At 42.8% G+C, this 25,785-nt stretch overlaps 2 protein-coding genes and 1 non-coding gene across 3 annotated transcripts in view; 1 reads left to right on the forward strand and 2 right to left on the reverse strand.

Moving 5' to 3' along the window:
* Positions 1-1,560: 1,560 nt before the first annotated feature.
* Positions 1,561-24,975, reverse strand: thg1l (tRNA-histidine guanylyltransferase 1-like). The gene is made up of 7 exons (XM_072511910.1): positions 24,871-24,975; positions 18,785-19,028; positions 12,541-12,717; positions 7,837-8,006; positions 6,631-6,719; positions 4,167-4,274; positions 1,561-2,213 (listed from the first exon to the last, which is right to left on the reverse strand). Exons 2-7 carry the CDS (start codon positions 19,018-19,020, stop codon positions 2,055-2,057), a joined length of 939 nt encoding a protein of 312 aa, XP_072368011.1. The 5' UTR covers positions 19,021-19,028; positions 24,871-24,975; the 3' UTR covers positions 1,561-2,054.
* Positions 19,620-19,738, reverse strand: LOC140427514 (5S ribosomal RNA). The gene has a single exon (XR_011948538.1). It is a non-coding gene; the product is annotated as a 5S ribosomal RNA (ribosomal RNA).
* Positions 24,976-25,344: 369 nt separating the features above from the next.
* The window catches only part of LOC140426758 (transcription factor SOX-30-like), a 201,024-nt gene continuing 200,583 nt past the window's right edge, over positions 25,345-25,785 (forward strand). The window contains exon 1 of the mRNA XM_072511911.1: positions 25,345-25,477. Within this exon, the coding sequence (XP_072368012.1) occupies positions 25,439-25,477 (39 nt within the window). The 5' untranslated portion in view covers positions 25,345-25,438. The remainder of the gene's footprint in view (positions 25,478-25,785) is intronic.

Below are 25,785 nucleotides of genomic sequence, written 5' to 3' on the forward strand. Positions count from 1 at the left end.
CTTGAGGAGCCATTGTTTTATTTTATTTCTCATTTTTAAACGTCTCACCCTAGTTTTAAAATCCCTCCATGGCCTCACATCTCCCCCTTTCTAATCTCTATCAGCTTTAGTTGTCAGTGATCTGTGCTATTGTCATTCCCAATTTCCTTTGCTGCAATATTGGTAGCTGTGCCTGCACTTTCTAGATCAGTGTTTTTCCTGGACCAACTTTCGCCACCTACTTTCGCTAACCACACCATTCACTTACGTTTAACGCAAAAGGGGAGCCTGCTTGGTCATGATCTCGCTCATCGGGTTCACAGGACGAGAGGGTATTGCATACATGAGGTGCAGTGTTCAGCCAGTTCCTTCATCTTTGTGAGAACGGAAAATCCAACCTCACACATGTAGGTCATTGTGAAGGGCAACAAAATGCTCAATTTACTCAGCACTGGATATGCTGGGAGGTGCCAATCCAGAATGCGGACAGCCTCATGGACTTTTGTCGTGTTTTTAATTGTGTTGCCACAGGTCAGGTTTGCAGCATTGTCTTTTCATTTAGAGTCAGCTGCAAGTTAATAACTGTCTCCGCTACCCTCAAAAGGAATTTTTCACCCACCACTTAAAATATAAAACCTCTCTCATTACATCCCTACATAGAACACAGATGTACTTTACATCCTTATTTGCACTGGCACAGTTGACAAAACCATACTTCAAGAAATCATCTTTATAATACTTTGTTCCCAAGTTAAGTTTCTTCTAAGCTGTTCACAAGAGTCCCTGGAGCTCTGTACAGAGCTAACACAATCCATTGCCGTGGATTCTCCTGAGCAGCTCTCTCCAACAGATTCAGATGTGAGATCCTGACTCATTTCATTCTCATAAAAGTGCAGTAGCAGCCGCCATTCTCATTTTAAGTGCCGGTAGCGACTGTTGAGTGCTTCTCCCACGATAGGGACCACTGCGGGAAATCTGCGACCGATCGCTCCATGCCCTCCGTCCACCCGCAGATTGCAACCTGCACTTTGAAAAACCCTGTCTTGATCTTAAAATCTGGAATTCCCTCACTAAACCCCACCAGCTCTCCTTTAAGATGCTGTTAAAAAACATCCTTTTTAAACTTGACATTTACCTAATGTTTTCTTATTAGGCTCGGTGTTGTTTTGTTTGATGGTGTGTGACCCGGTGAAGCAGTTTAGGTTGTTTTACAATATGAAAGCTCTATATAAATAGAAGTTGTAGTCACTGTTAATCACAAGCATTAAAGGTAATAATTTGACCCATATATCATCCATGTAGTTGCAGACCAACCCTATATGACAGATTCCAGCTAGCTCACACAGTCATTTGCCTCCACTCTCTGCCTTGAAGTTTCTCACAGATATTCATGACTACAAAGAAAACAATGTATAGCTAAAAAATAGGTTGGTTAAAAATGTTCCACAAATTTGCACAATGGTCGACAAAGCAAGTCAGCTTGACTTTACAGCTAAGTACGAGTATACAGTGCATAAATAATGAAACAAGTTGACAAAGTACGATGTCAAACAATTCCAACTAACAACTCATTAGAAGACATTTAACAAGGTTGCCAACATTTAATAAATTAGAAATGATTAACCTGAATTTGGGACCTCAATTACAGCCATAATATTACATTTCTTCATTCAAAGACATTTATCAAAAGCACAATGTTAAAACATTAAAAAGCTATACATAATTCAACTTTAAATGGGGCACCAGCTCAAATTTTACAGTCTCTTCCAAAATAGTTCCGTGCGAGCACGGAATGATGGTTGGCCTCAGCACTCTGGTCAGGGAGGTGAGGAAAGAAAAAAACCCAAAGGATTCTTGTTCCTGCCTGCTATCCAGTGAACTCCAACGGAAGGTACAGCCGTGTATCTTGGAACCAGACAGAGAGTTGTCTTGACCATGATGTAACATCCCTGGTATAAAACTCAAAGTCAAAAATAACCACCTGAAAAAGATAGCATGAGCACCACCAGTGCTTGTTAGTCTGTAATCCGGCACAGCACCAACAAGAGCTGAGAAGTAAAGCAAAAGTCTTTTGCTTAGCTGTCAGCAAGAATCTGTGAATGCTCCTCCCAGAACTTATCTCCAATGACGTCCATATGAAATGGGAGTAGTTTGTTGCGAGTTCTTTTAACCACAACATTTTTCCCTTCTGGTGCATCCGGAGTTGTGATCCTTTTATCAATAGTTTCTTCAATCTTAAATGGGGGAAAAAATTCAAAATGAGATCTCACCATTAAGTTCATAGGATTAGTAAATTTTGATCTTTATTTCACACGGCTTTAGGAGTTTAATAACCACAATCTGACCAAGATAAATCTGACTCCAAATGCACATTAAAACATAACATTGAGGTACAAAAGACATTCAGACCCAATAATATTGTTCTATTCAAAGATCAACTTCATATCTTCTCCACTCAACACTCTCCAGAAGATCATCAAATTGTCCCTTGAAACCATTTAAACTATCCACTTCAACTGCCATTCCTTGTAACCTATGCCACTACCCGTTATAATTGAACTAAAATGTTTCTCCCGACCTCCTTTCTTGCAACTACTTGCATTTTAAATGCGAGGACTGGAATCAATCCCATCCTCTTTAGAATGGTTTAGCTTAGCAATATTTGTTCACAAGGCAGTAGCCTATTCTAAACAGTGACAACTTCAGACAAGAGAAAACTTGCACTTCTATAGCATCTTTCATGACCACATGATGTCCTCCCAAAGCACTTTACAGTGGTACTTAGTCCCTGTAGTAATGTAGGAAATGTGACAGTTAATTTTCACATAGCAAGCTCCCACACACGGCAATATAATCGTCACCAGCTCCCCAGACTTGGTGATCATATGGTGCCTAATTAATCATACCCTCAGCCTCAGCATTACCAAGTGCAATTCATTGAAAAGAAATTATTTTTAAAGTGCATTCATATGATTTTTAGATAGACATTGTGGCCAATTTTCAGGACCTTCAATTTCCATATGGCTGAGTTTGTTCTGTCTTCAATATCACCAACAGGCTTTCTATACAGAGAAAGCCCTGTTCCACGTACTTAGAACACCTGCATCTATCAATGTATCCTTCTTTCATGGGGCCAGGTAACAGAGCATCTGCTTAGCTTTTATGGTTGTGGATTGAATCCGTAACATTTATTTTTACTAAAAAGAGGATTACTCACGCTCACAGCACATTATGCAACTAGGAAGCTTTAGCTACATTCCCAAATCCAAAATGAATCTCAGACTCAATCTCTGCTGCCCCTCAGTCAACCTCCAAATTCCTGCAGACCATAAATATATTAAAGGTTTCCTTTTCCCAATAGTGGATGTGTCCAGAACCAGGGGTCACAGTCTGAGGATACGGTGTAGGCCATTTAGGACAGAGAGGAGGAGAAATTTCTTCACCTGGAGAGTGGTGAGCCTGTGGAATTCGTTACCACAGGAAGTAGTTGAGACCAAAATATTTTCTGGTTTCAAGAAACAGTTAATTAAAATTTGTTTTAAAAAAATAATCTTTATTAGTGTCACAAATAGGCATATACTAACTGCAATGAAGTTACTGTGAAAATCCCCCCGTCGTGACACTCCTGCGCCTGTTCGGGTACACGGAGGGAGAATTCAGATTGTCAAATTCACCTAACAAGCACGTCTTTCGGGACATGTGGGAGGAAACAGGAACACCCGGAGGAAACCCACACAGACATGGGGAGAACGTGCAGACTCCGCAGAGTGACCCAAGCTGGGAATCGAACCTGGGTCAGTGAAGCAACAGTGCTACCCACTGTGCCGCCCAACAAGAAGCAGTTAGATATAGCACTTAGGGCGAAGGGGATCAAATGATATGGAGGAACATGGGATTAGGCTATTGAGTTGGATGATCAGCCATGATCGTGTGAATGGTGGAGCAGGCTTAAATGGCCTTCTGCTCCTATTTTTTAAATGTTTTTATATTTTCCTACAATGCGTCCTCCCTCCACTAGCTTTGATCTTGGTTCCTGGTGAGGGGAACACAAGGAGGGAGCTGCTGAGGCAGCTGAGTAGGATAGCCTCGAACTAGCAATGAAACACTGCTCTGTGTAAATCCTGGACATCCAATGTGGTTGGTATATTAGCAACAAAATATATTAGCTATACGATAACAGATCTCACCTTATGCCATATCAGCACTGTTCCTTTTCTATAGATTTCCGGTTCGTTATTGTAGTTAATATTGAACTCTAGAAATAAAATGTCATTTTTTTCTCCGGCAAGAGTCCCCTGTGCCAAAAGTTAAAACAAAATACATCATTGAGCAAATCTCCCCAAGTTACAATTAAAAATAAAAGCCATTCTTAAAGTGGCAAGTACAGCACAAGATCTGCAGACACTACTGGACAGAATGAAATGGGGAAAGGAGACAAAAGTGCTGAGGTTTGGAAGAAATAATGACAGGAAAAGTCAAGGTCAACAGCTGGAATGGCTATTGCAATTTAAGTAACTGGGAAACATATGATCAGAAGGTAGTTACTACCAGAAAGAAGCCAGAGCTGGAATAGCAAAGGCAAATAATACATTTTCCAAATATAAAGAATTTTTCTGCAGAAGAATGAGCAGTGAGCTCAAGAGGAGAGCTATCAGGACTGATCGTGGCTGAACTGATCACGGCCTCAGCTCCAATTTCTTGTCTTTCCCTCAAACTTTCGACTCCCCTGAAGATCAAAAATTTCTCTAACACAACCTTGAATATATTCAAGGACTGTGTCTTGTTGTACTGGGCTGAAATATGGATCTTGAGAAAAGACAGCTAAAGACCAGAAAGTTGTGAAATGTGGTTCTGAAGAAGGATGGAGTGGGTCAGAGGGAAAAAAATATAAGGACAACAAAGAAGTTCTCAGGATGGTGGAGGAGGAACGATCATTAGGGAATAGCATCAAGAAAATGCAACAAGGTTGGGTTGGCCATTTTCTAACACATGAGAACCTGCTGAAGAGGGAGATTGAAGGAAAATTAAAGGGGCGTAGATCAAATGGGAGAAAGAAAATTATGTTGAACAACTTGAATTTGAAAGCTGGAAGGTTCCTTTAACCAACTGAAAAAGGAAGTGTAAGAACGCAAGTTATGGAGAAATTAGCAGAGTGGTTGCCCTGAGGCCGATCACTAGATTTTGGTTCTTAAAATTTAAACACATGCATTCATATTGAATGTTATACACCCCTCAAACCAATTTGGCACAAGAGTTACTTTGAATTGCAAGGATTTGTATTGGCAAATTTGCAGTTATTTTGTACATGAGGATCCTAAAAACAGCAAACCTATTCTTGGTGGTGCTGGCTAGGACACTAGAACAGCACTCTGTTGTTCTCTAAATAATGCCATGGATACTCTACTGTCAACTTAAACAAGCAGATAAGACACTAAGTTTAATATCTCACCTGAAGGACTGCACCTCCGGCAGTGCAGCACTCCCTCAGTGCTGCGCTGAAGTATCGGCCTAGATTGTTACCTTGGGTTTTGATGAGGGCGTGAATTCACAACCTGCCAACTGAGGTGACAGTGCCATCAAATAAACCAAAGTGACATCAATTCCTGACCCAAGAGAGCCAGCTATCAATGCAGGAAAGATCCGAAAGTGGACTGCATAGTGCCATGTTTTCATCCTCCAAAGGCCTTTAATTTAAAATACCTCTTTCCCATCGAGGTACTACAGCTGTCAGCAGTAGCCCTCAGCAATGAATGTGGAAAAGTAAACATTATGTCTAAGAGTCCTGATCATTAAGTAGCAACTTCTGCTAGAAGTACACTGATATAGATACCAGTGTGAAAACAATTGGACTTCACTGCGAGGTCCTCCACAATCAGGTGGTCTGTTATCTCTCTGCAAGCAAGACAAATTTGGTGTGGCTTGATAGGACAATTTTTACTTCAGTGCAGGCATGTACTCAGGAGAGGGATCTGCCTGATCATTAATCTTTATTTATCAAATTAATACAAGTGCTGCTTATATCGGGTTTATTAGTTAGGCACATTTAAACTCTCAAACAACTGATTCCTCATTGTGAACTAAGCTTTCCAACCTCTTAAGGTAGCCCCTCCTTAAGAAGATTTAGAGTCCCAATAGTTTTCCAGTGCATCTATCTTTATAGAATTTAACATAGGCATTAACCTCACAAACTAACCTAAGGGTGCTGGGAGTCAAGTAGACAACGTTCCCCACCTCATGCACACGCACAGCAGCTCATTCAGTTCATTATCCTGCAAATATTTCACATTCTTGAGCAGTTAGGCAACCCATAAAGGTTATCATTTCCAATCTCTCCAAACCATTAGCACGTGAGGATGTGCTAATTCTGGAATTATCATCTCAGCAGACATGCTAATGCCCGATGTGCCCTCCCCCTTTGCCAACATTATACTGCCTGCGTTCTATTCTACGCTTAAACTTGTTAACTCATTATTCACTATTCCTAGCATTTTACAAACCGAAAACGGATTAAGGGATATATTCCCAACAGCTTGATACCCCACATTAACAGGATAGGAAGAGAAAATGAGTGAGGAAAAAGACACCCATGCACACATACATTAAGCCATCCCAGTCCTAACCCATACAGAATAGCAAGTCAGGATTTTGTACCTTTAGTTTCTCTTCAGCTTCGCTATTAGATAAGCCACCTTGCTGCACCAGTGCCCAAAAGGTTGTGTTGTAAAGGTTATTAATATGACCTATTGACAAAAAACTACTGTTAGTGCATTTGAAAGCAGGATATTCTGAATAATTGATTTCAATCCAAATCCACATTGGACATGTATACAATGGCCCAGAAGGTGACAGAATTCATGCACGTGGAACAGAAAAAGTACAACCCATCTGAAGGCACAAAGCAGTCCTAATCTTTCATCTGGAAGGACATATGGAAGAGGGTTGGAATTTTCATATTATGTTCACTTGAAACAGGAAAAAGACAAAATTATCCAGTCAACTGGATAATTTGGTTCACTAGATTGATTCCAGAGATATTGCATTTGTCTTATGAAGAAAGATTGCGCAATTTAGGCCTATACTCTCTCTGCTTCAGAAGAATGAAAGGAGATCTAATTTAAGTATTTATGATGATAAAAAGTAGGCGTAGAGTGGATGCTTCATCTTGTGGGGCAATCTAGAACAAGAGTTCATAGTTTTAGGATAAGGTGTAACAGATTTAAAACAGAGGAGGAGAAGTTACTTCTCTCAAAGGGTCGTGAATCTATGGAATTCACTACCCAGAGTGTGGTGGGTCCCAGGACATTTGAGTAAATTTGGGACAGATTATTAATTAGTAATGGGTTGAAGGATTATAGAGGATGGGCAGGAAACTGGAGTTGAAGCCGAGATATACTCGGCATGATCGTACTGAAGGGCGGAGCAGGCTCGAGAGGCTGAATTGCACCTAACTCATGTGTTATGTTCCTTGAGTCACTGACCACGACAGTGCCCCAGACAACGCTGAGGTACCTTGTGTCAGTTGCGGCAACAGCTGCATGTCAGTTCACTGGCTTTGGGAAGAGATTAGTCTGGACTGAAAGTACTACAGCTGAAACAATAGAAAGTGCATCCAAGTGGTCACAGACAGTCTTTATCAGACTTTAATACACAAACGCACGTGGACGCATATACCCGCTGCAATGATCCCATCCCATTTTAGTGATGAGCAAGCACTCATGAAGGTTCATGTGAGCAGTGGCCACTAGGCTGACGTATCAGTGTCAATATCCTGTATCATGGCAAAATCCTGTATCAGGGCAAAGCCTGTAAATGGTGTTTAAATTGCAAATGAGAAAACAATCCAGTTAATTTCCTCACAATCTGCCTGCCTCCAGCTTAGGTAGTCTCGCAGGTTCTGGTTGCTCGGATATAGAACAACTCTTCCATCAAATCCAGGTGGAAATAAGAGGGCCTGATCTTTAAAGTAATCTTGCCAGTAGAAAACAAAGCTGGAAGAAAACTGGGACACGACATGGCTTATGAATTTGCTGTTGGGAGAACAAAAAGGATTTGTCAATCTCATAGAAAATGAAGTTCCAGTTATCTTGTTACCTGTTTCATATTAATAATCTTTATTAGAGTCACAAGTAGGCTTACATTAACACTGCAATTAAGTTACTGTGAAAATCCCCTAGTCGCCACACTACTGTACACTGAAGGAGAATTCAGAATGTCCAATTCACCTAACAAGCACATCTTTCGGGACTTGTGGGTGGAAACCGGAGCACCCCGGAGGAAACCCACGTAGACACGGGGAGAACATGCAGATTCCGCACAGACAGTGATCCAAGCTGGGAATCGAACCCGGGTCCCTGGCGCTGTGAAACATTGGTTCTGAGAAAAGATTTGTCCTTTGGCTCCATCGGCAAGCGTGCAACCCCAGTGGTGTTCTTTGGTTAGAAAGTGGGATTTACCACAACATGGAGAGTGAGGCAAATGGCATAGAGTAATTTAGATAAGTACATGAGGGAGCAATGAATAGGAGGACATGCAGATAGGGTGGATGAAATAAAATGGGAGAAGACAAACACAAGCATAGAACCAGTTAGGCCAAATGACCACTTCTTGTTCTGCAAGTTCTATGTATTTATGCTATTTGTGTTAGGTAGACCCCATGCTTGATCCTGGCTTATGTTGATTTAGCTCCTCTAAATCAGGGCAGTTTAATTGGTGGGTTCTTTTCTCTGGTAGATCAGAGGATAAATAATGGTCTATGCTAAGGAAGCAGTGTAGCTGCATACCAATATTCCGTCTCAGATCATATTGAAGAACAGCCTCTTGAGAAAGAGGTGCTGTCACTGAACCCCAGCACCAATTCAGGAGTTGATTGCAGGAACAAACTCCGGAAGTAACATTTCTCCCACCACCAAACGGACAAGCCTCTCCCATTTAACCCTTCAGTATAAACAATAGTTATTACAGTGGAATATGATAAGCAGATTGTATCTCTCAGTGTCTCTCAAGCATACACAGAAAGGAGACACCCATCAGCACATCATCTGTATGCCAGCTCTCTGCAGAGTGTCATTCTGGTGATGATGCCAGGGCTAAATGGGTATGGAGGATAGATTGGATAGGAACATAGGATTTAGGAGTAAGAGGAGACCATACAGTCCTTCAAGCCTGCTCCACCATTCAATGAGATCATGGCTGATCTGGTTGTGGTCTCAACTCCACTTTGCCACCTGTACCCATAACCGTAGACTCCCTTGTCTATCAGAAATCTGTCTAACTCAGCTTTGAATAACCTCAATAACCCAGCTTCCATTGTTTTGAGGAGACCAGACTATCGAGAAAAAAAAATTCTAATCTTAGTCTTAAAAGTGTATGAAAATGTTATTCTAATATTTTCTGCATACTTTGTTGGTCTGTGGAAATGCTGTGTGCGCCTTTGTGTTACTAATTTAATTAAGCTAGGGACTGAGTGTCTATAGCATTGATACTAAAAGGGGCTAGGTGTGAAAATCAGGCATTTGAAGTGCATCGGGCCAAGTTGGATGTTCTCCAAGTAAACAAAGGCAGAAATTTGCATTTGGAAATAAGTGAGGATTTAGATTTTTAGCTGGTGAATTTCAAAGGGAGACAAGAAGAAGTTTACAACTTAAGGAAAGGTCATAAGTAAACTTGGGAAAGCCTATTAAGTGTTATTTCACCCAATGATGGGGGCAACAGAGAACATGGTTAAGTTCAGAGTGATGTTGTGAACAATAGTGTTAAAGATAAAGTTGTAAAGATAAAATAGGAAAAAAATGTTTAAGGAAAGGGTGGGGGAGTGGCCATGTAAGACCTTGAAGAGTGCTCTGTGCTGGAACAGATCAGTGATGAGGTACAGTGAGCAGTCTGCAGTCACCCAGAAGACTGGCTGTTGTTTTCAGACAGGAGGGTTTCTGAAGCTTTTGGAATTCTCCACAGCAAAGCGAGAGAGAAAAACTGAGACACATATCTTCCCTATTGCAACAGTGGGTGCATATAGTAATATTACTGACATTTTTATAGATTAAATATCTATTGGGACTGTTGCCTAACCGAGTAGAAATATTATAGCGGGGAAATGTTCTGCGAGACTAAATTTTAGCTGTATAAATGTAATCTTTTTGTGTGTTTAAGTTTCCTTTAGTTAATAAATGTTTTAATTCAATATTTAAAATCTCCAAATCTATTATTGGAATTTGTGGCTCCTGACTTCAGTACATGCATTTTCTCATAGTAAAATTGTTGCAATAGCTGGTAGTTTCCCTTTGGGATTTGTTTAGCCTGCAATTACACCTTCCATATCATTTTTAAAAATAAATTTAGACTACCCAATTCTCCGACCCCCCTCCCCACCCCACCCCCAATTAAGGGGCAATTTAGCGTGGCCAATCCACCTACCCTGCACATCTTTGGGTTGTGGGGGTGAGAACCACCTTCCATATCATTACAAAAGTGAGACCTTGTATTCTTAATCTGTATCCACTAGCTCTAATCTAGTTCCACAAGTGGAAACAGCATCCCGGTATCCACTCCATGAAGTCCGAGCTTGTATGATGCGATAAGATCACCCCTCGTTCTTCTAAACGCCAAGTGATACAGGTCCAACCTGTTCAATTTGTCTTCATAAAATAGGCCCCACGTCCCAGGAATGAATAGAATTAACCTATGAACGGCTTCTAATGCAATATCCTTGTTCAAATAAGGAACCAAAACTGTGCATGGTGTTCCAGATTTAGTCTCACCAATGCCCTGTAAAGTTACAGCAATATTCCATTGCCCTTGCAATAAATGGCAACATTCCATTTGCCTCCCTAATCACTTGCTGTTGCTGCATACTGTATACGGGAACTCACTCCCTAACAGCACTGTAGGTGTACCTACACCGCAAGGAATGCAGCAGACGAGGTGGCTCACTACCACCTTCTGAAGGGCAATTAGGTATCGGCAATAAATGCTGGCCTAGCCAGTGACACCCACTTCCCGTAAATGAGCTTTAAAAAAATAACTTCTTATGATTCATGTACAAGGCCACCCAGATTCCTCTTGTTCTAAGTTCTACAATCTCTTTCCATTTAAGTAGTATAGTGCTTTCCTATTTTTCTTGCCAAAGTGGACAAATTCCCATTTTCCCACAATATACTACATCTGCCAAATTTTTGCTCACTCATTTAACCTGTCTATATTGCTTTGCAGACACTCTCGACAACTTACTTTTCTACCTATCTTGGTGTCTGTCATTTGTAAATTTAGTTACCACAGATTTGGTCCATTCATCCGAATCATCAATATAGAAAGTTCAGACCCCAGTACCAATCCCTATGGCACTCCACTTGTTACAATTTGGCAACCCAAAAAAGCCCATTTATTCCTCTTAGTTAACCAATCGTTTATCTTCTAAACCTTGCTCCTTGCCGGATGTGTGGTGATCCTTAGATTAAATCACCACCAGTCAGCTCGCTCCCTCAAAGGGGAAAGCAGCCTATGGTCATCTAGGACTAATGTGACTTTACCTTTATTTATCTATACCAAGATATTACCCCCTACACCATGTTTTCTTAGCTTGCGATGCAGTACCTTATCGAATGCCTTCCCGAAACCTAAGTACACCACATCTACAGGTTCCCCTTTATCCACCTTGCTTGTTCCTTCCCCAAAAACTCTTAATAAATTAATCAAACACAATTTGCCTTTCACAAATCCAGGTTGACTCGGTCTGATAAAATTATGATTTTCCAAGTATCCTGCTATAACCCCCTTAAAAAGAAATTCTAGCATTTTCCCTATGACAGATGTTAGGCTAACTGGCCTATAGTTTTCTGCTTTCTATCTCCCTCCTTTCTTGAAGAAATAAATATCTGAGCTATTTTTTAGGCTAGACTAGGTGTTTACTCCCTAAAGTATAGAAGATTAAGGAATATGATACTTTAAAATTATTAAATGTGTCAGTTTATCTTGCTACCTTATTTCTCCTCTGTGGTCCAGAACAAGGTGGCATAATTTTAAAATTAGAATTAGATCAATTGGATCATTCCTGATATCAGGAAGCATTGTAACAACCCCCTGCCCCCAGTTGATTTTTAAAAATAAAATAAGGATATTAAGGGATATGGAAGTAAACAAGTAGATGGAATTAGGAACAGATTGGCAATGGTCTAACAGAATGGAGGAACCATCTCAAAAGGTTTAATGTCCTTCTAATGTACATTACCCTGCAAGCTCTATTTGCTCATTCCATCTTTCAAACACCCTCACCATGAAAGTAAATCGAACCTTCTCGGAATCTTAAATGTATGCCTTCTAGTTACTGAATCTGAGTTCTTACCTGTTTACCTCAAAGCGTCTCATAAGAATCTCCCCTACCTCAGTTCAACCTCCCCTACCTCAATTCAAAGAGTCTCCATTCTTCCAGTTTTTCCTCATATCAGTACATGTAACCACTGTGTTTAACAGACGCATCATTGCTTCCTCTGAAACTTAGCCACAATACATCGGAAGCAAATGAAACCAGGAAACCAGTCCATAATGAAAGCCTCTATTTGTACACTGCACCTTGCTCTCCTCTTAAACCAGTTACTTTTCCTTTTAAAGACGAAGCTGTATTCATCACTTTGGCCGTAGGCGATCACAATGTCATTCAGTTCTTCCATGACAGTTAATGCACATTTGGACATCAGCTGGAGGGCCCGCTCATCATTGGGCTTTTTGAAACCATGCTGATCTGCAAATCTGAAGTAAAAAAAACAGCTTATGTAAGAGCTGACCAAAAGACAGGCATTTCAAACAGCAGTACTTGCGCACACAAAACTGAACTTAGAAAACAAACATATTGTACAAGGATGCAAAGCTTTGGTCCTACTCTACATGATAAAAGGAGAAGCCCTTGCCTCTAATTCAGGAACAGAAGAATCCCTAAGTCAAGTTGCAAAATAATTGACCAAGGCTCAGAACCAGAATATTCTCCTTCTAGGGCTCCCCAGGGTAATTGAACTCTTATCCCAGCTTGTGTTTTTTTTTAAAACTGATTATTTATTGTCAACAAACATTGATAGCTAGTCTTACATGAAACTCTGCTTAAAGAATTCGGAATTACATTTGTAAAGTTGTATTCATTGCCTTTTACCATTTGCCTCCAGCATGGCATCACAGATAGGAACAGCAGTAGGCCATTCAGCCCTTCAATGAGATCACGCTGATCTGTGGCCTAACTATCTTTGCGAATCAAAAATCTACCTCAGATTTAAAATTAACAACTGGTCTAGCTTCAACTGCTGTTTGTGGGAGAGAGTTCCAAACTTCTACCATCCTTGGTAGTGGGCAGCACGGTAGCATTGTGGATAGCACAATTGCTTCACAGCTCCAGGGTCCCAGGTTCGATTCCGGCTTGGGTCACTGTCTGTGCGGAGTCTGCACATCCTCCCCGTGTGTGCGTGGGTTTCCTCCGGGTGCTCCGGTTTCCTCCCACAGTCCAAAGATGTGCAGGTTAGGTCGATTGGCCTTGACAAATTGACCTTAGTGTCCAAAATTGTCCTTAGTGTTGGGTGGGGTTGCTGGGTTATGGGGATAGGGTGGAGGTGTTGACCTTGGGTAGGGTGCTCTTTCCAAGAGCCGGTGCAGACTCGATGGGCCGAATGGTCTCCTTCTGCACTGTAAATTCTATGATAATCTATGATTTGCGTGAAGGGCTTCCTAACATGTCTCATGAATGGTCAGATCAGGTAAACGATAGCCAGCTTCTGGGCATTAGTGACCCAACTGGATTTTAACAACAATTTTAACAAGAGCTTATATTCTGGCCCGAGCCCACAAATGACCAGATTTATTGAATTAACATCCCGTTATGTTGAGAGTTGAACCGACACCCTCTGGGTCACTAAATGAGCCCAATCACTCACCCACTCTATTCTTTTCTCTGTAACCATTAGCTTGCAGAGGCTTTAAGTTTCATTGCTTTCATGTGTTATTTAAGCAACGTTTCAGTAAAAAGCCTCTTTCGAAACAAAAATGACTAGATAAGCACACAAAGTTAAATCAACCTCTAATACGCGATTTAGAGTGTGCTCATTGACTAATTTTGAGTTACTGGTGACATGAAAGCTTGCATATGCAACTGAATGTGAATTTAAAAATTCCTCTCCTTTTCTGGATCTCAAAACCATGGAACTCTTTCCCCTCAGTCGTTCAATCCACTGACTTTTATAACTGAATCTTGGTGTCACCTAGCTTCAGCGTCCCGATTTACCTCCTCTTCTAAAACTTTAATGTCCTGCAATATCAATATTTACAATGCTCAATAAAGGAAAATTAAAACCTTACCAATCTAAGTGTGCAACGACATATCGACAAGCTTGGTTGACATGGCATCAACTTATTCAAGATGCCATTCTGTTTAATGACCAGATAATCATCATACTTACGTCCACTCAGCTGATAACACTCGCCTCCTGAATTTGATTAAATGGGTTTCAGCCCCATTGTGAGATTCAGTTCAGTCTCAACTAACAATGAGAATGCTGCATCATCACAGATACCATTTAGACAACATTGAAACAAGACCCTGTATGTTCAGACGGATGCAAGTGATGCCCTTGGCAACATTTAACCCCTCAATCAGTACTGACAAAGAATACATATGAACCTGCTTCTGGATTGTTGCTGGCAGAGTGATATGTTTCTGACACTTCACGAAGATATTAACAACTTTTATTTAATAAGGTAAAACGTCCCAAAAACATTTCACATCAGGGAGCGGCACGGTAGCACAGTCACTGCTGCTTCACAGCACCAGGGACCCGGGTTTGATTGCCGGCTTGGGTCACTGTCTATGCGGAGTCTGCACGTTCTCCCCGTGTCTGCGTGGATTTCCTCCGGGTGCTCCGGTTACCTCCCACAGTCCAACGGTGTGCGGTTCGGTGGTTTGGTCACGGTAAATTGCCCCGTAGTGTCCAAAAGTTAGGTGGGTTTGCTGGATTATGGGGATAGGTTGGAGGTGTGGGATTAGGTAGGGTGTTCTTTCGGGGGCCGATGTAGACTCGATGGGCCGAACATCCTCCTTCTGCACTGTAAATTCTATGATCGATTAAAGGCGATATTAGGATAGGTGGCTAAAAGCTTGGATAAAGAGGTAGGTTTTAAGGATATCTTTTAAGGAAAAGAGATGGAGAGATATAGGGAGGGAATTTGATCTATGGACACAAACAGCTAAAAGCATGGCCTTCATGAAATGTTAACAGATGGATTTCAATGCAGATGAGTGCAAGGTCAAGGTCATTGATTCTCGACCAATAAAAAAGGATAAGTGTGAGGGCTATTTAAATAGAGAATGATGGAGGTCCAAAGGTATTTTCGGGTTCAAGCACACAGGTAACCAAAATGTAATAGGTAATATAATCTTATAAGATTATATAATAAATATAATCTGAAAAGATAATGGAATGATAGCTTTTATAACTAGAGGCCTAGAATAATAAAATAAGTAGTTCTGCTACAGCTTAACAAGGTTAGACCACTTCAGCTCTCACTAGAGGATAAAGATAAATTTTTGTATGAAGTGCATGATCTCATTAAATGATGGGACAGCTCGAGGGGCTGAATGGCCTAGTCCTGGACCTATTACATAAACCAGGCCTATATTTCCTGGAACACAGAAGGTTAAGAGGTGAGTTAATTTGAGGTGTATGAGGAAATCGTAGATAAAGAAGTTTTGTCTGCTGATGGGGGAGTCTATGACAAGGCCACATAACTTTAAAATCAGAACCAAGTCATTCAAGAGAAAAAAGTTAGCAAACCCTTTGTGTAAAAGCTGGTAGAAATGTGGAACTCTCTCCAATATAAAAAAGGTGCTAACTCAATTAATAATCTTGTAACAAAGTGACAGATATTTGGTAGATAAGGATATGGAGTGAAGGAAAGAGGGTGAAGTTAAGATGCAGAATATTCATTATCTAATGAAATTATGGGACAGGCTCAAGGGGTTGAATGGCCTCCTCTTGTACGCATGTTGAATGGCCTCCTCTTGTACATATGTTGGTGGACCAGCAGCAAAAGTAGGTCAATGAACATAAGAACTAGGAGCAGGAGTAGGCCATCTGGCCCCTCGAGCCTGCTCCACCATTCAATGAGATCATGGCTGATCTTTTGTGGACTCAGCTCCACTTTCCGGCCCGAACACCATAACCCTTAATCCCTTTATTCTTCAAAAATCTATCTATCTTTATCTTAAAAACATTTAATGAAGGAGCCTCTACTGCTTCACTGGGCAAGGAATTCCATAGATTCACAACCCTTTGGGTGAAGAAGTTCCTCCTAAACTCAGTCCTAAATCTACTTCCCCTTATTTTGAGGCTATGCCCCCTAGTTCTGCTTTCACCCGCCAGTGGAAACAACCTGCCTGCATCTATCCTATCTATTCCCTTCATAATCTTATATGTTTCTATAAGATCCCCCCTCATCCATCTAAATTCCAACGAGTACAGTCCCAGTCTACTCAACCTCTCCTCGTAATCCAACCCCTTCAGCTCTGGGATTAACCTAGTGAATCTCCTCTGCACACCCTCCAGGGACAGTACGTCATTTCTCAAGTAAGGAGACCAAAACTGAACACAATACTCCAGGTGTGGCCTCACTAACACCTTATACAATTGCAGCAGAACCTCCCTAGTCTTAAACTCCATCCCTCTAGCAATGAAGGACAAAATTCCATTTGCCTTCTTAATCACCTGTTGCACCTGAAAACCAACTTTCTGCGACTCATGCACTAGCACACCCAGGTCTCTCTGAACAGCAGCATGTTTTAATATTTTATCATTTAAATAATAATCCCTTTTGCTGTTATTCCTAACAAAATGGATAACCTCACATTTGTCAACATTGTATTCCATCTGCCAGACCCTAGCCCATTCACTTAGCCTATCCAAATCCCTCTGCAGACTTCCAGTATCCTCTGCACTTTTTGCTTTACCACTTATCTTAGTGTCATCTGCAAACTTGGACACATTGCCCTTGGTCCCCAACTCCAAATCATCTATGTAAATTGTGAACAGTTGTGGGCCCAACACTGATCCCTGAGGGACACCACTAGCTACTGATTGCCAACCAGAGAAACACCCATTAATCCCCACTCTTTGCTTTCTATTAATTAACCAATCCTCTATCCATGCTACTACTTTCCCCTTAATGCCATGCATCTTTATCTTATGCAACAACCTTTTGTGTGGCACCTTGTCAAAGGCTTTCTGGAAATCCAGATATACCACATCCATTGGCTCCCCGTTATCTACCGCACTGTTAATGTTCTCAAAAAATTCCACTAAATTAGTTAGGCACGACCTGCCCTTTATGAACCCATGCTGCGTCTGTCCAATGGGCAATTTCCATCCAGATGCCTCGCTATTTCTTCCTTGATGATAGATTCCAGCATCTTCCCTACTACCGAAGTTAAGCTCACTGGCCTATAATTACCCACTTTCTGCCTACCTCCTTTTTTAAACAGTGGTGTCACGTTTGCTAATTTCCAATCCGCCGGGACCACCCCAGAGTCTAGTGAATTTTGGTAAATTATCACTAGTGCATTTGCAATTTCCCTAGCCATCTCTTTTAGCACTCTGGGATGCATCCCATCAGGGCCAGGAGACTTGTCTACCTTTAGCCCCATTAGCTTGCCCATCACTACCTCCTTGGTGATATCAATCCTCTCAAGGTCCTCACCTGTCATAGCCTCATTTCCATCAGTCACTGGCATGTTATTTGTGTCTTCCACTGTGAAGACCGACCCAAAAAACCTGTTCAATTCCTCAGCCATTTCCTCATCTCCCATTATTAAATCTCCCTTCTCATCCTCTAAAGGACCAATATTTACCTTAGCCACTCTTTTTTGTTTTATGTATTTGTAGAAACTTTTACTATCTGTTTTTATATTCTGAGCAAGTTTACTCTCATAATCTATGTTACTCTTCTTTATAGCTTTTTTAGTAGCTTTCTGTTGCCCCCTAAAGGTTTCACAGTCCTCTAGTCTCCCACTGATCTTTGCTACTTTGTATGTTTTTTCCTTCAATTTGATACTCTCCCTTATTTCCTTAGATATCCACGGTCGATTTTCCCTCTTTTTACCTTCCTTCCTTTTTGTTGGTATAAACCTTTGCTGGGCACTGTGAAAAATCACTTGGAAGGTTCTCCACTGTTCCTCAACTGTTTCACCATAAAGTCTTTGTTCCCAGTCTACCTTAGCTAGTTCTTCTCTCATCCCATTGTAATCTCCTTTGTTTAAGCACAAAACACTCGTGCTTGATTTTACCTTCTCACCCTCCATCTGTATTTTAAATTCCACCATATTGTGATCGCTCCTTCCGAGAGGATCCCTAACTATGAGATCCTGAATCAATCCTGTTTCATTACACAGGACCAGATCTAGGACCGCTTGTTCCCTTGTAGGTTCCATTACATACTGTTCGAGGAAACTATCGCGGATACATTCTATAAACTCCTCCTCAAGGCTGCCTTGACCGATCTGGTTAAACCAATCAACATGTAGATTAAAATCCCCCATGATAACTGCTGTACCATTTCTACATGCATCAGTTATTTCTTTGTTTATTGCCTGCCCCACCATAATGTTACTAACTTGAATGATTCATGAAGGAGTCTTTGTTGCAAGTTGAGACACAAGCAGCAGTGATTTAGATGGATTTTAAATCTAGAGGTTGCATAAAACACCTCAAAGTACTTTAAGGATACAATGAATTATTTCTCTTCCACAATTCATCAGTCTGTATCAAACGATAATATGCTTTCCACTCACTTGTGAAAATTCCGGCCATCCAGTCGAACCACAACCCAACAATTTTGCAGACAAGTATCATCAGCTTCGAAGTTGCGAACATATTCAAATTTACTTTTAGCCATAGTTTTGCGACTTTGAGCACGGACATGTGGAAGGTCCCAAAAGAATCCACGTCTAACTCCACCCGTTTTCCTACTGCATCTGGAAAGACCGGCTGTAGCAGCAACTTTTAAAAGTCCATGCAAATATGGCATCAGACAACCTGCAAAAGTGAAAGGGTTTATTATCATCGCAAAACTGCATTGGGCACAAAGGTTTATGGTGTTCTCGGTTTAAATAATCTTACATTCAGAGTCACAGCTGGCATCAATAAATCATTAAAATCCTAAGTTGTTTAGCATCCTGCTTGAAGGCCACAATCAGTAATATGCCAACGCATCACCTTACAAAGTTATGAAGTGTGGGTCTGGCCCAATGTTTCTTCTAAGCCGTGTGACTGCACAGCAACCCTGAAGTTCCAGTGCAGGATGATCACAAGTCAGTCCCTTTATGTTGCCTCGCAGAATACTTTATAGGGCCAACACACTAAATAGGCCACACAAAAAACGGAATTTGAGGAAATGTCAATCTAGACCCATGCTTCTGTGTTTTGATGTCTCCATGTTATTTTCTTTTGCTTTTCTTCCCCAACCCTGGACCAAACATCACCCCTTTGTGTACCTGCAGGAGTAAGTGCAGCAAAGAAACAGGCAAAAGAAAGTGAGAGTGAGTGCAGTCGCGAGTAGCAAAACTGGTAATGGATTAACAACAGTGTTAATGTACAGAGCTGTGAGCAGCCTCTACAGGCAGCAAAAGCCTACTGCACCTGGTATTCCCAGGCGGTCTCCCATCCAAGTACTAACCAGGCCTGAGTCTGCTTAGCTTCCGAGATCAGACGAGATCGGGCGTTTTCAGACTAGTGTGGCCGTAGGCATCTGTCAACTGGCTATTACTTTACTAAAAGGTAGGCAGTACTCTCATCCATCCCTACTTACTAGTTCATAGAACTTAAGAATTTGCATTTCTTTTTCCTCTTCACCTTACCCTCTCTCAGCACTCTGCTTCCCACAGAAACAAACCACAAGCTCTATCCCTGAGCTTCTAAAAGAACAGTAGACAACCCTGACAAAAATGACACCGACAGCCCCAGATAACTTTTGTTACGATGGGTGCAAACTTCCCTTTGAAATTGAGCAAATTATAAACGGCAGAAAAGCTTTCAAATTACCACAGCAGCTTGCAACTGAAGGCACATCGCCCACAGGTACATGTGTGGGGGTAATAATAATAATATTTATTGTCACAAGTAGGCTTGTACTCACAACTACTGTGAAAAGCCCCTAGTCAACACATTCCGGCACCTGTCCGGGTACACGGAGGGAGAATTCAGGATATCCAATTCACCTAACAGCACCTCTTTCGGGACTTGTGGGAGGAAACCAGAGCACCCGGAGGAAACCCACGCAGACACAGGGAGAACATGCAGACTCCACACAGACAGTGACCTAAGCCAGGAATCGAACCTGGGACCCTGGCGCTGTGAATCAACAGTGTTACCCACTGTGCTACCGTGCCGCCCAAAAAAGGTGAAAACGAGGGCTCTCGTGTAATGAGGCCTCTCCAACCAACATCCCCAGAGTACAGAAAGTCAACCTCTCAACCACCATCCCCAGGACTGGATACTTGCTTAGGACATCCAAAGGACAAAGATGCCTTTGCCTGGCATGTGGCACAGAAAACACCCCATACTGGTAATCTTGAAAAGGGGCATGGAATTCCATGGCCCTATCTGTAAATAACACTGACAGTCATTTGAATGAGCTTCTTGCAGTGAAGTCACCCTACTAATGCTGTAGGGAGCTGGGGCCACAGCGTAGCCAGAGGGGGTCCAGAGTCAGGAATGGTGAATGTTGTTATCCAGACTGTGTCCGATATAGACGGGGGCTCAGCACGCAGCAGGAAGGAGTGGATGTGAAATCCAGTGGTGTCTCACTATTCTGGGGTTTGGGGGCGGGCGGTGGATGGGGTAGAAAGTTCATGTACGGATGAGATGGAGGCTAGGAATGTCTTGGGAAGCAGAGGAAGCGAAAGGAAAGAGCAGGAACTAGGAGCTGATGATTTGGGATTCACAGCGAGGGGTGGGGTGGCCAGCATCACATGCTGCACAGCCAGGAGCAGCAGAAACATGGACTGGGAGAAGTAGAGGGTGCAACCACTAAATTGAAATGGGAGAAAAGAAAAGAGAGGATCTTAAACGGAGGACAATTTTCCACATTGGGTGATGTGTTTGTACTGTAACAGAGTGATTATGGTGCAGCTAGTTCTGGAGCATGGATGTTGTCAAGAGTCCACAGCCTTGAGTGTCCAGTGCTTTTAGCCATTCTTGATCACATCGAATTGACAAGACTGGCTTCTCTGATGTTGGGGCAGAGGATCATCAACTTTGTACTTCTGGCTAAAGATGGTTGCAAATGCTTCACATTAAATACGAAAGGGAAGGGCAGAAAAATTCGAAAAGGAGGAATACAAGAGTATGTGGGAGAAAAAGGAGAGTGCATCAAGGCTTGAAAATATTCAACGGGACTGTAAGTTTGGTATCCCCCCCACTCCTTCTACTGCTCAAGGATTAGAATCATATGATGATACATAATACCTGTCTGCCTATTTCACCAGTATATGTCGGTCTGAAATCCATTACCACCCACTGCACCATTTACAACATTTCCAATTTTTTGTCATCTACAGACTTTGAGATGTGTCTGGTATTTCCAAGTCCAGGTCATGAATAGAAAAAGAGCAGTTGTCACAGTACTAAATGCAGAAACTGTAAATGTCACCATAGTCCCAGAGGACCATAGCCTGCTCTCCCCTTTGAGAGAGAGCTGACTGGTTGTGATTTAACCTGAGGGTCACACCACAGGCAAGGGGCAGGTTGAGAAGGCAGGGCCTTCATGAGTAACCTCAGCCATAGAATCCCCACAGTGCAGAAGGAGGCCATTCAGCTAAGAGTCTGGCCCACTTCCCCCACCCTGTCCCTGTCACCCCACGTAACTGCATATCTTTGGTAAGAGGCAATTTAGCGTGGCTAATCCACCTAACCTGCGCATTTTTGGACTGTGGGAGGAAACCAGAGCACCCGGAGGAAACCCACGCAGACACAGGGAGAGTGTGCGAACTCCACCCAGTCACCCAAGGCCAGAATTAAACCTGGGACTCTGGCGCGGTGAGGCAACTGCACCGTGCCACCGGTACAGGAATTGAACCCACGCTAAAAATACTGAACCCCCACTATCCCTCCAATGGAAAGGAAAACAACCATTCACCATTTTCCATCACTTAGCCAGTTTTCTATCTATGTAGCCACAGTCTCTTTAATTCCATGAAAACTATTGCTTTTAAAGGGTTTCCCCACCGTGACGACTGACTGGTCCAGATTTTAATTCCAGATTTTTTCAAATTTCACCATCTGCCATGGCGGTATTCAAACCCACACAATTCTGGGTCTCTGGGTTACTAGTCCAGCAACAGTACCTCTACGCCACTGCCTCCTCAAAAGGGGTGTAATATTTTCAGTCCTCCAGTGCTCTGGAACCATCATCCTCCCCACTTGAAATGAAATGAAAATCGCTTGTCACGAGTAGGCTTCAATGAAGTTACTGTGAAAAGCCCCTAGTCGCCACATTCCGGCACCTGTTCGGGGAGGCTGGTACGGGAATTGAACCGTGCTGCTGGCCTGCCTTGGTCTGCTTTAAAAGTCAGCGATTTAGCCCAGTCTCCAAGGAGTGGAAAATTGTTGCTTGAGCTTTTCAATTTCGGTCAGTAACCTAGGGTGCATGTTACCAGACTAGATGCCCTTTAACGTCTTTCAAAGGCCTCCTCTTTATTTTTATTCAATTTTTATTCTTACTGTAGCAGCAGTATTCTTTTCTTCTGTGAAAACAGATGCAAGAACTAATTTAATGCGACAACTGCCTCAAAAGAAAGATCTCCTTTTTGGTCCCTACTCAGTTGAACTCTTCCTTCAACTGCCCTGGTATTATTTATGAATTTTCTACTTTCGAGTTCCCTTTTATATTGGGCACTAAATTATTCCCCCCATTTCTTCTGAAATAATTTCTGTACTTTCAGTATCCACCTTGGTTCTCTGTTCTCAGTCCAAAGATGTGCAGGTTAGGTGGATTGGCCATGCTAAATTGCCCTTAGGTTAGGTGGGATCCTGGGCTATGGGGATATGTGGGTTTAAGTGGGGTGCTCTTTCCAAGAGCCGGTGCAGACTCAATGGGCCGAATGGCCTCCTTCTGCACTGTAAATTCTATGCCTTCTGTTGGATATTGAACCTCACAACGGTCATAAACTTCCGTATGTCAAGTAACACATCATCGCTTCCCATTCCGGTCAAATATGGTCATGTATTACTCATTTTAAAATGGTACTAAATGCAGAGGCGAGGACAGGTGCAGTACGTAAAAGTCACCATACAGAAGGAAATCTCTGTTCAAATTGCAGCAAATATATTATCACTTAGGACTGATTAGTAAACCCAAAACGAACTGGCAGGAATCAGTGTTGGATGTGAAAATTGTCACATTGATGCATTCCGCTCAGTCTCCCTGTAAAGATGGTAGAGGAAGCTTTGCTCAATGTAACCTGTGTTGTCCCTATACAACAATAAGAGGAACAGGAGTAGGCCATTCGGCTCCTCAAGCCTGCCCCTCCATTCAATAGTATCATGGCTGATCCGACATTCCTCACATCCACTTTCCCGTCTTTTCCTTGTAACCCTCAATTACCTAACTAATCAAGAATCTATCTCAATCTTAAACATGCACAAGGACTCTTCCCCACAGCTCTCTGTGGTAAGGAGTTCCAAAGACTCAGCAAAGAAATTCCTCCTCATCTCATTCTATGATGCGGGGAAAACATCCTCTCCGCATTTACCCTGTCAAGTCTTATTATTTATTCTGCAGCAATGCCCTCTGGTCCTAGACTTTCTTGGAAGCACAGTGGCACAATGGTTAGCACTGCTGCCTCCCAGCTCCTAGGTTGAATTCCAGTCTCGGGTGGCTGTGCGGAGTTTGATCTTTCTTTCAGTGTCTGCGTGGGTTTCCTCCCACAGTCCAAAGGTGGATTGGCCATGCTAAATTGCCCCTTACTGTCCAAAAGGTTAGGTGGGGTTACTGGGTTATAGGGATAGGGTGGAGGCATGGGCTTCAGTAGGATGCCCTTTCCCAGGGCCGGTACACACTCGACGGGCCGAATAGTCTCCTTCTGCATGTAAATTCTATGATAAGGGGAAAAAATCCTCTCAGCATTTATCCTGCCAAGCCCCTTAAGAATCTTACCGGCCTTGGGTTGCTTGACAGAATGCTGTCAAGGGAACATCACCCTGTATCTGTGGTTGAAACTCAAACTGGATGCTTGAAAAGTTAAAGTTATTGCCTCTAGCACCATAAGGCCATTTCTTCACACCTAAATCTCACCACCCCTCTCAGCCTGCAACATTGCCCCCAACACCTCTTCCTGCTACTTTGGTGCAAAAGCAGCTCCCCATGACACTCCCAACCCATATATCTCCATTCCCACAGTGCCATCCCAACCTCAACACCCCAACACAGACGCCCACGCTCGTGCCCATCCTCCACCCCAGTGCCATCCTCCACCCCCACTGCCTATGGGGACCCCCCAAGGGTTATCATAGAATTATAGTACCTCTACAGTGCAGAAGGAGGCTATTCAGCCCATTAAGTCACCACTGCCCCACCCCCCACACAAAAAAAAGCACCTCACCCAGGCCAACTACCTCACCCCAACCCACACATCCCTGGACACGGAGGGGCAAATAATCTAACCTACACATCTTCGGAACCCGGAGCACTCAGAGGAAACCCACGCAGAAAGTGCAAACTCCACACGGACAGAGAGCCCAAGGTCGGAATTGAACCCGGATCCTTGGCACCCCCAGGGGTTTGCTTCACTCTAACCACCGCCCGAGGTAGCAACGCCATCTTTATCACCCTATACAAGGCTTCAACTGCCGACTGAGCAAGTGGCTCCAGTATATTTACCACACAGAAAGCCTCCTCCAACAACACCAGTAAGCCGTTCCCCTCAGCAAGCGGCTTGCAGTCTGCGTGCTCTGAGGCTGCGCAGAACCGCCGGCCTCGCGCTCAGACTCCGAGCGAAACCATCTCCAGCTAGGTTAAGCAGGGGGACTCACCTCTCACAATAAATAACAAAATAAAAAATACCGATAAATGGGAAATTTAACCAGCTGTTTAAAAACATATTAATGCTGTTTTCAGTCGTCCGTTTCCCGTTCGCCCTCATCCGTGAGTGATTTGTACTCCGACGCGTTTCAAAGTTTCATAGCTCTCCCTCTCCTGCTCTAGTGGTACATTCCGGTGACGGAGGCGGTGAGTGGCAGGCGCGACCACGCCCCTCCCCCCTCTGGCCCCGCCCCACGTTGACGTCGCTCTCCCTCCCGATTGTGACGCGGCGCCGGGACACGTGCCGGGCCAATGATTTTCAAACAGGTTCGATCCGTTTGTTCCCAACGAAACAAACCAACAAAAGGGTGAGGGCAGTGAGTGTGGAGTGAAGAAGGATCCCATTGACTGAGATCACAATAAAATAATGATCACAATGGAGGCATCTCCGAATAAAGCAATCCAGGTAAACAGGGAGGCAGAAGGAGGAGAGACTGCAGGTGAAAAACGGCATTGGGAAACATTTGTCAAATGACCAAAGGGGGCTGGAAAAAAAATCCCTTTTGGGAAAGGAGGGTAAAAATGAGGTTGGTTTATTTCTCAATCACCCAAAACCAATGGCACCCACATGAGAATTCAGGACTTTTCTCTATGGCACTGAATTAGAAGAGTAATTTGTAAATGGTGTATTGTGTGGCCTCCTTGAATGGGGGGGGGGGGGGCAACTGAAATGCTGCCAAAACATGATGGGGTTCTCTTAAACCATTTGTCTTG

This window comes from Scyliorhinus torazame, chromosome 7 (assembly GCF_047496885.1).
Source record: "Scyliorhinus torazame isolate Kashiwa2021f chromosome 7, sScyTor2.1, whole genome shotgun sequence".
Taxonomy (NCBI): domain Eukaryota; kingdom Metazoa; phylum Chordata; class Chondrichthyes; order Carcharhiniformes; family Scyliorhinidae; genus Scyliorhinus; species Scyliorhinus torazame.

Excerpts from the sequence above, each read along its gene's own strand:
- thg1l (XM_072511910.1), bottom strand. The coding sequence starts at position 19,020 with ATGCCATATTTGCATGGACTTTTAAAAGTTGCTGCTACAGCCGGTCTT. Across the intron at positions 12,718-18,784 it reads GATGGCCGGAATTTTCACAA|ATTTGCAGATCAGCATGGTT; the intron begins GTGAGTGGAAAG and ends TTTTTACTTCAG. Across the intron at positions 2,214-4,166 it reads CAGTGCTGATATGGCATAAG|ATTGAAGAAACTATTGATAA; the intron begins GTGAGATCTGTT and ends CCCCCATTTAAG.